This window comes from Danio aesculapii, chromosome 11 (assembly GCF_903798145.1).
Source record: "Danio aesculapii chromosome 11, fDanAes4.1, whole genome shotgun sequence".
Lineage (NCBI taxonomy): Eukaryota > Metazoa > Chordata > Actinopteri > Cypriniformes > Danionidae > Danio > Danio aesculapii.
The window spans coordinates 21,671,853-21,685,975 of NC_079445.1; the positions used below are offsets into that span (position 1 = coordinate 21,671,853).

The 14,123-nt window shown below is 34.2% G+C and overlaps 1 protein-coding gene across 1 annotated transcript in view; it reads right to left on the bottom strand.

Annotated features, from left to right (window-relative positions):
- The window catches only part of ikbke (inhibitor of nuclear factor kappa B kinase subunit epsilon), a 32,391-nt gene extending 20,711 nt beyond the window's left edge, over positions 1-11,680 (bottom strand). The window contains exons 1-8 of the mRNA XM_056468149.1: positions 11,463-11,680; positions 11,274-11,359; positions 9,198-9,313; positions 8,984-9,121; positions 3,535-3,670; positions 3,233-3,414; positions 895-1,055; positions 698-808 (exon numbers count right to left, since the gene is read on the bottom strand). Coding sequence (XP_056324124.1) covers positions 698-808; positions 895-1,055; positions 3,233-3,414; positions 3,535-3,670; positions 8,984-9,121; positions 9,198-9,284 — 815 coding nt within the window. The 5' untranslated portion in view covers positions 9,285-9,313; positions 11,274-11,359; positions 11,463-11,680. The remainder of the gene's footprint in view (positions 1-697; positions 809-894; positions 1,056-3,232; positions 3,415-3,534; positions 3,671-8,983; positions 9,122-9,197; positions 9,314-11,273; positions 11,360-11,462) is intronic.
- Between the last annotated feature and the right edge of the window lie 2,443 nt (positions 11,681-14,123).

Below are 14,123 nucleotides of genomic sequence, written 5' to 3' on the forward strand. Positions count from 1 at the left end.
AACATTCACTGCCATTATAAAGCTGGAATGAGCCAGGATGCTATTTAATAGTACTGTAACTCCTATTGGGTTCATCAGAAAAAAAAGACAGCCATACACCTTTAATGGCTTTTGAATGAATTGAAGATACTACACGTAATCACAACTGAAAAAATATATATAATAGGTCATATAACAGGTCCTCCACTTTTTAAAAAACAGCCAATAGCATTTCATTATTATGGAAGCTCTGCCAGCGAGAGTGGTTGAGATCAAACGCATCAAATAAAAACAAATTTAAAAAAGTCTTGAAGGGGGCGGGACATGTCAGTTACTAGAGAGCATTTGATTGGTCAAGATAAGTTGATGAAGTATGATGTGATGTCAAAAAAAAGTCATTGATACATTTAAGATGAAGTGACAAACTGGAAGCTTTGAAGGTTTATATCAGGTTTACATCTTCTAAATGTGAATTGTGTCACTTGTTTGAAGCATGCTAGCTAATCGATATCCTTAAAACTGGCATACAGATTCCAACATCTAAAAAAACGTTTTTAATTTCACAGGACCTTTAATAAATTGTGCGATATTTAAGAAATGGTATTACCGTTACGATCTAAACATTTTTTATATTGCATTACCGATTAAGGAGCATTTACAAATATTCCACTATGGTCCAAAATGTTTTACCACACTTGCACACTTTTGAGTTTCTTACTCTGATAGTTGGCAAGAGAGTGGCAGTTTGTCTCTCCACTCAATGTGTCCGCCTTCCTTCATCTGCACACCAGCTATTGCTCCTGCTGGTTTTTCTGATATGATCTTGTACCTAGGAGAATCACCAAAGTTACCAAAATCAGTAAATAAAACATCCTACTTTACGCTTATCCTCTGAAAGCTCGTGAGATTTCATACATGATCTCCCTGTTTTTGCGTGGTCCTCCGAATGGTCTAAATGGAAGACTACCGGTAGCTGTGTGGTAAATGGTGACACCAATGCTCCACAGATCCACAGACACACCGTAGGCTTTCGGCCGGGAATTCTGCAGCACAGCTCGCTCGTACATGTCCGGATGCTGCACAACACAAGCTTTCATCAGATAGCAAATACATTTCACACATAGATCAAAACAACCACATCAAACACCTGATTACATTTCTGATAAGCAACTGCATTTACCGAACATTCTGTCAATGATGATGCATTTTACTTGTTATGTGCTTGTCTTTAAGGGATTGTTCACACCAAATCGAAATTTCTGTCATAGTTTACTCACACTTCACCTGTTTAAAACTAATCTTTTCTTTTATTAAACACAAACAAAGATATTTTGAGGAAAGCTCGAAATCACTGGCCCACATAGAATTTGTTTTCCTACAATAGAAGTCAGTGGTTACAGGTTTTCAGCTTTCTTCAAAATATCTACTTTTGAGTTCATCAAAAAAACTCGATAGGTTTAAAACCACACAAAGATGAGTAAATCATGCCTAAATTTACATTTCTGGGTAAACTATTACCTAAACACATGAGAACAATACTAAAAACTGCATACAGTTGAAGTTTTCAAATATTTCCTATGTGATATTTAAGGGAGAAAAGAAATTTTAACAGTACTTCCGATAATATTTTTCTTCTGGTGAAAGTATTTTTTGTTTTATTTTGTCTAGAATAAATGCAGTTTTAATTAAAAAAAGAATAATTTTAAGGTCAAAATAATTAGCCCTCTTAAAGGGGTACTCCACTACGATATCATATTTTAAACTTTAGTTGATGTGTAATGTAGATATGTGAACATAAACAGCATCTCTGAATGTAATATGCTTAAAGTTCAATGCAAATGAAGACATTGGCTTTTACAGAGTTAGCTTAGCAAAGCAAAAGGACTACAAAAAAAATACATCCGGGGTAGTGAAATCACCAATGCTTCAGGTTACGCGCCTATACCACGCGCATAAACCCCACACAGCAAAGAGGTGTGGCCAGAGGTGCTGCATTGTTATAGCAGAGAAAGCTAAAATGCCATTCAAATGCTGCTATTTCCACAGAGCTTCTTCTGTTTCTGTATTTGGGTTTCTCTCACAAAGAGAGAAGTGCTTACAATTTCATTATAATCATGTTCCAGAGAATTATAAAAATAGATATAGCTAGCATTTGACAAGGGACAGCTATCAGAATCTCCCAGTTCAGTGCTGGATTCAGCTAAAACTCCTCAAAGGAGAAGCAGCTCCAACCTTAATAGCAGAAGCTGTGGATTGTGAGCCACAACCTGCAAGTAATTTTATTTGTTGAAATGGATCTATTACAGGCACAGTTTCTAGCATAAATGGCATGTTAATAACAATTTAGCTACAAATTTATATTTATACATCAAATCGCTTTAAACAGCCACAATCTTCAGCAGCGCTGCAGTATTTCTTTATGCGGCCGCTTTCCCTGTGTTCTACATCTCAAATTACCAACTCACAACAGATATGTGAACGTTTCATATTACTTACACATGCGTATAACCTGGATATATATGAAAGACACTTGTCAGATTTTATTTTAGAGAGCAGGCGTGAGGTTCAGCTGTGTTAATTTTCTGTCTAATTCAGGCTCACACTGACTGACAGTATTTACACAGCAGAAACACAGCTTGTTCTAGTGACTAAACACGACACTTCCTGGTGACATGGAGCCGATCCACGCATCACAGGACATTATGTTAGCTGACCAACCAGAGCCTCTTGAGGCCAGGCTTTCGGAAGAACTAGGAAATATGGTTGTTTTCATGTTAGCGGAGTAGCAGTATATAATTGAAGTAAGATTTATAAAAACATAATGTGATTTTTTTACAAATGAAGCATGAGCACACGTTGCTTTACTGCTTATAAACACAACCAAGCCTTAAAAATACCCTTTGTTTTTTGATTATCTACAGAATCAACCACTGTTATACAATGATTTGCCTAATTACCTTAACCTAGTTAAGCCTTTAAATTCCACTTTAAGCTAAATACTAGTGACTTGAAAAATATCTAGTAAAAAAATATGTACTGTCATCATGGCAAAGATAAAATAAATCAGTTATTTGAAATCAGTTATTAAAACCATAATGTTTAAAAATGTGTTGAAAACAAAAATCTTTCCATTAAACATAAATTGGAGAAAAAATATACAGGGGAGGCTAATAATTATGACTTGAACTGTATATCTTAATATTTTAAGCATTACAATTTTTTTAGACATAATTTAACAGTATTTCCACTTTACCAGATATTCCTCTGTGCCATATATGGACACAAACTTCTCATCATCTTCCAACTCGCGGGCGGCACCAAAGTCTGCTAGCTTGTACACGGAGCGCCCGTCCTCACCCACTTGCCTCATGATATTGCCAGGTTTGATGTCCCTATGCACCACCCCATTTTCCCGCAGGTGGTTCATTCCCTGAACTGTATATGTGCAAACGAAATTACAGAAAAATGCAGTCATTCACAGCAATGGCATCTGATAAATCAGTGAGTAACAAAGAGGAAACTACTGATCAGACTGTTTACTTTGTTGGTTCTTACCCACACACTGCAATACAATGAGGAACTCGGACTCAGGAAGTCCAAACGCATGCTCAGGCTGCTCCAGCATGTTCAGTAAACTTCCACCTGAGCAGTACTCCATGACAAGAATCTTCTGCTTTGGGTTCGACAGAATCTGGTATTTACAGGGACAAATGTCACCTTTCAGGCATACAGTAACCACCTTATTTTTATTATTGCTGATGTAAACTGTGATCTAGAAAGATGTTAGAGAATTCCCCCCAGAAAATTGTGATTTCATAACACTTTTAGATCAAGCACTATTGTTTTTTTTACATTTGCTACAATACATTTAATTAAGTATCCAGTAACTCAGAAGCAGAAACAAATTATTTATTCTTATTATGCCTAATGGATTCTTAGACTTCAGAAATGAAACATAATATACATCATTAATAAATTATTATTATTATTATTAGTAGTAGTAGTAGTAGTAGTAGTAGCAGTAGTAGTAGTTATAGTTAGGGGTGGGATGGTTCACAAAATTGACGGTATGGTTTGTATCATGATTCTGAGATCACGGTTTTTGTTTTTGTTGGTTTATATTGTAAAAAAGGCCATACTGTAACACTTAAATACCTAGAAATACCATTCATCAGCATATAATACATTGTTCAGTATTTTATAAATAGATATTCTCAAGACCATGTTTTCTAGTTCTATGTATTATAGTTTTATTTTTAAAGTCTTGTGCTGTTGATTAATGGTAATGACGACAGCACGTTCACTTTGGCTGCTGTCATTTCAAAAATTCTTCCAGGAAAGTGTAACATTACTTTCACTTTAGACTCAGACTTACCCTGCTGTTTCATAGTATTTGTTTTCCTACTACAGAAGTCGATGGATACAGGTTTTCAACTTTCTTCAAAATATCTTCTTTTTTGTTCATCAAAAAAAACTCAATAGGTTTGGAACTACAGAAAAATGAGTAAATCATTTGTAAATGATCTGGTTCTGGATGAGCTATTACTTAAACACATGAGAATAATACTAAAAATTGGAAGGATGCAGTTGAAGTTTTCAAATATTTCTCAGGTGATATTTAAATGGAGCAAAGAATTTCTCAACGTATATTTTATAATATTTTTTCTTCTGGTGAAAGTCTTTTTTGTTTTATTTTGGCTAAAATAAAAGCGGTTTAAAATTTTTTAAAACCTTTTTAAGGTCAAAATTATTAACCCTTTTAAGCAATATATTTTTGATTGTCTACAAAACAAACCATCATTATACAGTAGCTATGTTTCCATCCACCTATTTTTATGCGCATTTTGCATATGCGTATAAAAAAAGGTTGATGGAAACGGCATGATGCGCATAAATTTAGAAAATGCGCATAAAAAACTAATGCGCATAACTGAGTAGGATACATTTTTTAATCGATAAGAAAAGATGCGCATAAACTGCGATGGAAACACTTTTACCGCACAAATTTCAATGTCAGCATTAAAAAAAAGGTCATGTGATTTTGATAAGAGATCATGCAATAATGAAAATGTGTGTAAATAGACAAATCAGCAGGCTGAGCACACTGTAAACCATCGGAACTGTTGTTTTCATCATTCTAAAACGCCTTACCGTTTAAGTATTAGTGTTATTATATTATTAATGACCTCCAGAATCAAGAGCGTCTGTGCTCTGCGTCTGACACCTTCAAACACCACCGCGCGTTCACTGCGTGTCAGGATTGCCTTCTGAGGCGCAAGTCATTTATTAGATGAAGAAAAGATTGACGCAGCTTCTCCTACTGCAGTAAATTCAGTTTTTACTGTTGATATTTGGCGCCAGTTAATCAGGAAGTGACGATTTTGTTCGCTTTGACTCGTTGGATGGAAACGCTGCTTTATTTGCACATCTTTTATGCGATAATCCAGTTTTGCGCATAAAGTTCATTCGCATTTTTGGATGGAAACATAGCTAATACCTTGCCTAATTACCCTAATTAAACCTTTAAATGTCACTTTAAGCTGAATACTAGTATACTGAAAAATATCTAGGAAATTATTATTTACTGTCATCATGCCAAAGATAAAATAAATCAGTTATTAGAAATGAGTTATTAGAACTATTATGTTTAGAAATGTGCTGAAAAAATCTTTAAACAAAAATTTTGGAAAATATACTTTATTATTATTATTATTATTATTATTAGTAGTAGTAGTAGTAGTAGTAGTAGTAGTAGTAGTAGTTATAGATAGGGGTGGGATGGTTCAAAAAATTGACGGTATGGTTTGTATCACGATTCTGAGATCATGGTTTTTGTTTTTTTGGTTTATATTGGAAAAAAAGCCCATACTGTAACACTTAAATACCATTTAGAAATACCATTCATCAGCATATAATACATTGTACAGTATTTTAAAAATATATTTTCAAGGCCATGTTTTCTAGTTCCAGTTTTAAAGTTTTAATGTAGTCTTATGTTGTTGATAAATGGTAATGATGACAGCACATTCATTTTGGCTGCTGTCATTTCAGAAATTCTTCCAGGAAAATGCAACATTACTTTCACTTTACACTCAGACTTACCCGACTGTCAAATATTCCTAAAGGCACACCAACAGCACACATTTTCAACCTCTCCCTAATCAAACACACCTGAATCAACTCATCAGAACATAAGAAGAGACTTCAAAACATGAAGTTAATGGGTCAAATAAGGAAGACATCCATAAATATGTACTGTTGGTGTGCCTCCAGGAACACGGTTGGGAAACACTGCTTTAAACTGATATTTCTTGAAGCATGCAATTCATCAGCAGTAACTGTGAAAGATCCTCTATAAACTCTGAAGAAATGAACAAAGTTAAACCGTAAACTGTGGTGGGCTGTAACCGAAGTAACACAAATTGCTTCAAGAGACCGGAATGCGCTCAGTATGAGGCACTGGACTGGACCAAACTAAAGTGAAAGTAGAGAAAACGTGACAGATGAGTGAGAGTTTATTTATACAATTTATTTATTTGAATATCTGTAATAAAATGATAGTAAATCAGTATGTTAATCAGTTTTTATGATTATTTGATGAAAACAAAGTTCAAAATAACAGTATTTACTAGAATTTATGTTCTAACACACAAGCCTTTATTGTCATTTTACTGATCTAATAATGCGTGCTTGCTGAATATTAATTTACAAAAATCTTACTGAAGCTCAAGCATTTGAAGGAAAGTGTAGATGTATACATATATATATATATATAAATCCATCTTAAAAAATGAATGATTGCAGACTAATTGTCTATGACTATAATTAAAATAAAAGATTGTGAAAAGCATTATATATATACCGAGTTGGGTCTAACGCTTTCCACAATAACTCGTTACTGTACTTTCATTACAGTTTTGGGGAACTCAGTAATGTAATGAATTACATTTTAAATTTGTGTAATTCGATTACAGTTACTACTGTCAGTGTAATTGTGTTACTTACGTTACAAATATAGATTTTAGTAAAAACTATTAGCTTTTTTTTTTTTTTAAACGTGTTTTCTGCTGCAACATCAGTTAAGCATTTGCTTTTAAATTGCTGGAAAATGTGAGCTGAAATATTTGCTGACTAGAGTGTTTGCTTCTTCAACTGGAAATACAGACGTTACTTTGAGTTATTAGAGTGTAAAAACAAACATATTGCTGTTAAATGCAGTCCATGTCCAGTCTCTAAAGAACTTTCGACTGCTTTTAACTCGACCAGCAACTTGTTGAAGCACTTGAACAAAAAGCATTCTAGGACAATACTCGTCGCCAAGGAGGACACTGGTGCCCAAAAACACAGCGACCCAACTCAGCATAAACAGGCTAAATTGGATTTTTGTGCAGGATCGGGAGTGAAGGTAACTTCTTAATGTGAAGAGAAGGGTAGCTTCTTATGGGGCCGTTCACACATCGCAACTTTTGCGTATGCAAGTTCGTTATTTCCAATAGAGGCACGCATCTTGCGGGCACAAATGTGACGCATTTACATACTCAAGATTTCACGTATTCAACATTTGAGCGAATACAGTTTGTCTCCACAAGTGCAGACATAGTATGTGTTTTTCCGACTATGAATGTCAGTGGTTACAGATATCAAGTCTTCTTAAAAAAAACTTTGTCCTAGATGTAAGGCAGATAGAGGGACTCTCGTAAATATGCTGTGGTCTTGCCCTTAGAAGAATATTGGAAAGAGGCTTCAGAGGTGATTGCCAAGGTTCTAATGTGCCTAGACTTACCCTCTTAGGAGATGCTACACTACTTATTCATTCATTCATTCATTTATTTATTTTCTTTTGGGCTTAGTCCCTTTATTAATCAGGGGTCGCCACAGCGGAATGAATAGTCAAATTATCCAGCATATGTTTTATGCAGTGAATGTCCATCCAGCTGCAACCCATCATTGGAAAACATCCATACACATTCATTCACATACATACACTACGGACAATTTAGCTTACCCAATTCACTTATAGCGCATGTCTTCGAACACGGGGAGAACATGCAAACTCCACATAGAAATGCCAACTGCCCCAGCTGAGGCTCAAACCAGCAACATTCACAGCGCTACCCACTGAGCAACCGCAAATCTGAGATTTGTCTGACTAGCCCAACTAGGAGCCATAAAATGTATAGCTTTTAGAAGGAAGGATTCTAAACCACCTTCTACTTCAATGTAGATTTAAAAAAAAGTGTCATTTTATATGCCTTTAGAAAGAATTGCATTTCGTTTAAAAAAAAGAGGCAAGATTTGTTTGTTTAATTTTAATTATGGATAATTTGTGGCACAACGGGTTGGAGGTTTTAGGCATGTGTAAGGCAGTATGTGCGGGGAAGAAAGATCTATTTAGATTATTCTGTAATTTGTTGTAATTTTTGTATTTAACTTGGAAAAACCCAATAAACAAATGTAAAAAAAATTGATTAGGTAAATGATGAGAGAATTTTAAGTTAAAGGTAAGCTATCTCATTAAATGTTTTGAATTTGTCAAGATGCTGAGTTAAACTAATTGTAATGTTTTTTTCAGTGAACATAAAATTTCTGAAAGAGCTGCAGTTTATTTTGTAATTTCGATAAGTTTTTAAAAGTAACTTCAAAGTAAAGTAATTAGTAATTTGATTACTTCTAACATGAAGTAATTAGTAATGTAATCAAATTAATCTATGACTTTAAGTAAGTTACCAAACACAGTTAATATAAATACATTACGTTATACGTTGACGTTATTTATAAAACATTTTATATGAATGATTACCTCCTTGTTTTGAACTGTAGGTCGTTGTCACTTTGCAGTGTTAAATACCGCTGGTGTGTCCAGCACAAACAAATTTGGCCATAAATGACGGTGAAGCATACGCTGCATCATACAAATCTCAAACATCAAAGCATCATCTATAAAGTCAGCAAACCTGTGGCAGGAAAATCTTAAAGAGCGTCACAAACCACATCAGATACATACCTCCTCCACAGCGAAGAGTTTAACAATATTGACGTGATTGAGCATCTGCAGCACATCAAACTCCCTCATCTGAACTTCGTACGGCCTGTTGTAGCTCACCAGGTTGAACACCTTCACAGCAACCACCTCTCCAGTTTTCTAAAGGAATACAAATTATCGTTGAGCAAAAAATGTCAAGTCTGCGTGCTGTAGATTTCAAAAACAGATAGAGTACTTTATTTCGTGCTTTGTAGACGTTTGCTGTCGCTCCCTGACCAAGAACATCCTCCTGGGACCAAAGGTAATTTGCTGTACTTGTCATTGTGTTGACAGAAGTAGACAAAATTGGACCTACAGATGACAACAACAAAAAGATAATTAACAATCAATGCAACGTTTTCTTCATGATAATCTTTCCTCCAATAAAAAGCAACAGTTGGGTTCCAGAAGTAAAAACAACATTAGTTTTCTCCATAAGGTTTTGTTTTAAAACATTAAATTATGTTGTTAATCAATTGTATTTGCAATTAGCAGTAATTTAACATAAAAAAACTGTTTAACAGCAGAATCAGGGTTTCTGCAGGTTTCTTCAAATCAAATTTAAGACCCGTTAAGACCATTATGAATTGCATTTTAGACTTTACAGAGATAAATGATTAAAAAAAATCTAATTCCCCTGTTACTTCTTTAAATAGTTTTTGCATTAAAGGTCCCAGGGTTGACGGTGCATGTCAAAGCACAAACCAAGCATGAAGACAAAAGAATTTTCTGTAGACCTCCGAGACATGATTGTCTCGAGGTACAAGGCTGGGGAAGGTTACAGAAAACTTTCTGCTGCTCTGAAAGTTACAATGAGCACAGTGGCCTCCATCACCCAAAAGTGGAGGATGTTTGGAACCACCAGGACTCTTCCTAGAGCTGGCCGGCCATCGAAGCTGAGTGATCGGGGGAGAATGGCATTAGTCAGTGAGGTGATCAATAACCCGATGGTCACGCTGTACATACTTCTATACATGTGCTTTTTCAGGTTTTTTATTTTTATAAAATTTGCAACAATTAAAAAAAATTTTTTTCACATTGTCATTATGGGGTGTTGTGTGTAGAATTTTGAGGAAATAAATGAATTTAATCCATTTAGGAATAAGGCTCTAACATAGAATAATGTGGAAAAAGTGAAGCGCTATGAATACTTTCTGGATGCACAGAAAATCAACAATCAGAGAATTGCTCTCCACATACTTAAATAATTCTATGAATAATTTAGATTAAGCTTGAAATATATTGTTTCTATACATGAAACATCTACTAATAAATAGTTTTACATTTCAGCTGGTTGTCTTTGTTCATGGCTTAAAATGTTTTAACTAAGACTAAAAAAAACCTTTGGTAAAAATACTGCTCAAAAAGTGGGCCAAAAATTATAGTAGTCTGATGAACACTAACACCTCACACAAACTCTTTCCATACCCCTCACTGCATGCCATCAAGATATAGAGTAGCATGCACTGCACTTTAACCAAACCCTTAAACAATATTGCCTACAATAATTTTCCACAGTCAAACTATGTGTACACCTTTTTGACTGTGTACTTGTTTATCTGTGCCTACATGTGTGTAATGTGTGTTTTTCTCAGCGCATTCATTGTCTTTCACATATTTATTGTCTTTTAACATTGCTAATTGTATATTGTTTTGTTCATTGGAGTATGTTGTATTTTTGCACTGTCTGGAGCCAGCACCTGGCTGAAGGTTTTCACTTATCCTAGTACACATGCTGCTGATGTGACAATAAAAGTGATTTGATTTGATGATTGGATTTAACCGAAGTTTGTTGTAACTGTTTTTAGACAGACTGATAACCATGTGTATAATCACAGTATTACTACAAATGCTATGATTAAACTATGGTAAGGGTAGCATAACCTAGTTAATGTGTGTTTGTCTACCATGTTGTGTTACTTCTTTATTTACAGTTCATTTTGCTTAAAATATTATTATATTATCCACAGCATAAAGTATTTAAACATTTAAGACACTCTTTTCATAACGAATCTTAGTCAAATCAAATGTAGTCATAAGCTAAATTAGCTATTTGTCTATCTCTAGTTCAATTTCCCTTCAGATTAAAAGCATAACTGAGCTCAGGTAATAATAAATAATGCTGTCAGCGAACATCTCGTTAGTTTCTGTTTATTGTTAATCAATTGTAACATCAAATAGAATGTTAAGGCTATTAATTAACATTTAAGTGCTAAAATAAGGCAAACACAATCAAAATACACGTCTCTCATCCATTTAAAAAGCGAATTACCGTTTTATTCCTGAACTCAACACGTCTCTTTCAACACAACAGTCAGAACAGAAGAGTCAAATAAGTCCACTTCCTTCCTGTATGACCTAAAAGCAGATTAATCACATTTAGTGAAAATTAACATGTTTCTTAAATGTAATGTTACTTATTAGAAAAAAACGTAACGTTAATAAAGTGTCAACAACTTACAATGGCTTTAAGGATTTCCCCTTCGCATCATCCTCATCGTCATTATTCTGACTGACCGACAACAGAAAACTACAAAAAACAATCAACTAACCATTTGTGTGTTTGATGGCGACGCATTTTCCTCTTCAATCCAAACTGGGTTATTGTACAGACTACTTACACCTGCAGTCCTCAGACTGAAGTCAAGAGAGCAGCTTGACGGAAACTCAGCAGCAACTTTCCTTTCATTGCTGTCAGGAACTTCCTTGTTGGGCGTCTGTGTGTGTGTGTGTGTGTGTTTGCTCTCACAAGATTACTTCATCTTTAAATGGTTAACAAGGAAAACATAGCAAGGAGATTATTATTTTTTGTAGGTCATATCTTTCGTTTTAAGTGTAAACTATAAACCATTAGCGCACATTATTAAATATGACTGCATTTTTTAAAGTAAATCGCCCTCTAGTGAAAGACATCTAGAATGGCAGGTTTGACCAAGATTTGCATATTCAAGGAATTTACGTACAGTATTTCCTGGATTTCTGTAGAACAAAAACGAGGGCTGGACTGAGAAGACACAACATTTCACAAGCACTGATAAAGATTACAGACTTGAAAGATTTTCGACCCATTAAAAATATATGTTGGACCTATAATTAAGTAAATAAGCAGAAGGAGAAAAAGAACATATATTTTTAATGTGATTAATAATTGCATACTAACACATTTTTAATATGTTCATATAAATTATTTTAGGATTCTTAGATAAATATGATTTCATAATTAAATGAAAATCCCCACTGTAGAACTACTATTTGTTCATTTATTTAACTGATCCACTGTTTGGTAATTACTTTTAAAGGGGTCCTATAATACTTTCTCATTTTTTGAATGTGTTAATCAGTGTGAAGTGTATGTTTGGGCATAAAAAAGATCTTAAAAGTTACAAAGTCCACCCCAAAGGAAGATATTTAGGTTTGAATATACATACAGTTAAAGTCAGAATTATTAGCCCCCCTTTTAAATTTTTTTCTTTTTAAAATCTTTCCCAAATGATGCTTAACTGAGCAAGGAAAATTTCACAGTATGTCTGATAATATTTTTTCTTCTGGTGAAAGTCTTATTTGTTTTATTTCAGCTAGAATAAAAGCAGTTTTTAATTTTATATGAACCATTTTAAGGTCAAATTTATTAGCCCCTTTAAGTTATATATTTTTTCCGACTGTCTCCAGAACAAACCATCGTTATAAAATAACTTGACTAATTACCCTAACCTGCCTAGTTGACCTATTTAAACTAGTTAAGTCTTTAAATGTCACTTTAAGCTGTATAGAAGTTATTTGAAAAATATCTAGTCAAATATTATTTACTTATATATAGAGCAAAGTTCAAATAAATCAGTTATTATAAATGAGTTATTAAAACTATTATGTTTAGAAATGTGTTGAAAAAAAATCTTCTCTATGTTAGACCAACGACGAGATGATCCAAGGTTTCCATATCCTGGACCAGGCCGTATCCTGAGCAGCTACTGTGGTGATCATGGAGGAGTGGAGAACATGAGACTGATTCCTGTGACGCTCCAGAGACAGATGAGTCTTCGCTGAGGCCAGCTTCCAGCCTCCGCCGCTGAGACTGCAGCTCTGCACAAGACGTTTGGCCAGCGGAGAAATTAAAATGATCGTGCCCAACTGAGCCTGGTTTCTCTCAAGGTTTTTTTTCTTCACTTCCGCCATTAGTGAAGTTTTTTTTCCCTCTCCGCTGTCGCCACTGGCTCGCATGGTTCGGGATCTGTAGAGCTGCGCATCGTTGGATTTGCTCTTCAATATTTGGACTCTCAGTAGTGATTATTAAACCACACTGAACTGAGCTAAACTGAACTGAACTTAAACACTACAAACTGAACTACACTGTTCCTATTTACTGTGACCTTTTATGTGAAGCTGCTTTGACACAATCTACATTGTATAAGCGCTATACAAATAAAGGTGAATTGAATTGAATTGAATTAAACAGAAATTGGGGAAAAAATAAACAGGGGATTTAATAATTCTGACTTCAACTGTATCTGTATATATATATATATATATATATATATATATATATATATATATATATATATATATATATATATATATATATATATATTAGGCATGGGCTGGAATTAGATTCTGATATGATAACCTTGGATAAAAATATCCCGGTATCACGATATTGTGATTACTGCTCTAAAATTTATTCTTTTTAAATGTCTAAAACAACAAAAACTTTTTTCCCTTAGAACACAATATATTTTATTTTGAGAAACCTTTATAATATTATGGAACAGTAAACATGTCAGGCTGAATAATTCAAATAAATCATTGACTTCTGCTGTCTTCATTTATTTGCCAATTTTTTTTTTTTTTTACAATTTAAAACGACCTCTTAGGATATCTTTTCTGCTGGAGATATTGTTGTTCTAAAAAAATGTTTAAAAAGTAAATAAAAAATCGTACACACAACTTAGGAACAGTATTGCAGAAAATTTAGTTTGACGGTTTTAACTGTGTTATGTACTACTCACAAAGGGAAAGGCAAATGTTTATTTAAAAAAACATATAATGCAATTCATGGGAAAAAAGATAGAGATGATATTTTAAGCAGTTGGTGGCACGTTCACCTCACAGCAAGAAGGTCACTGGT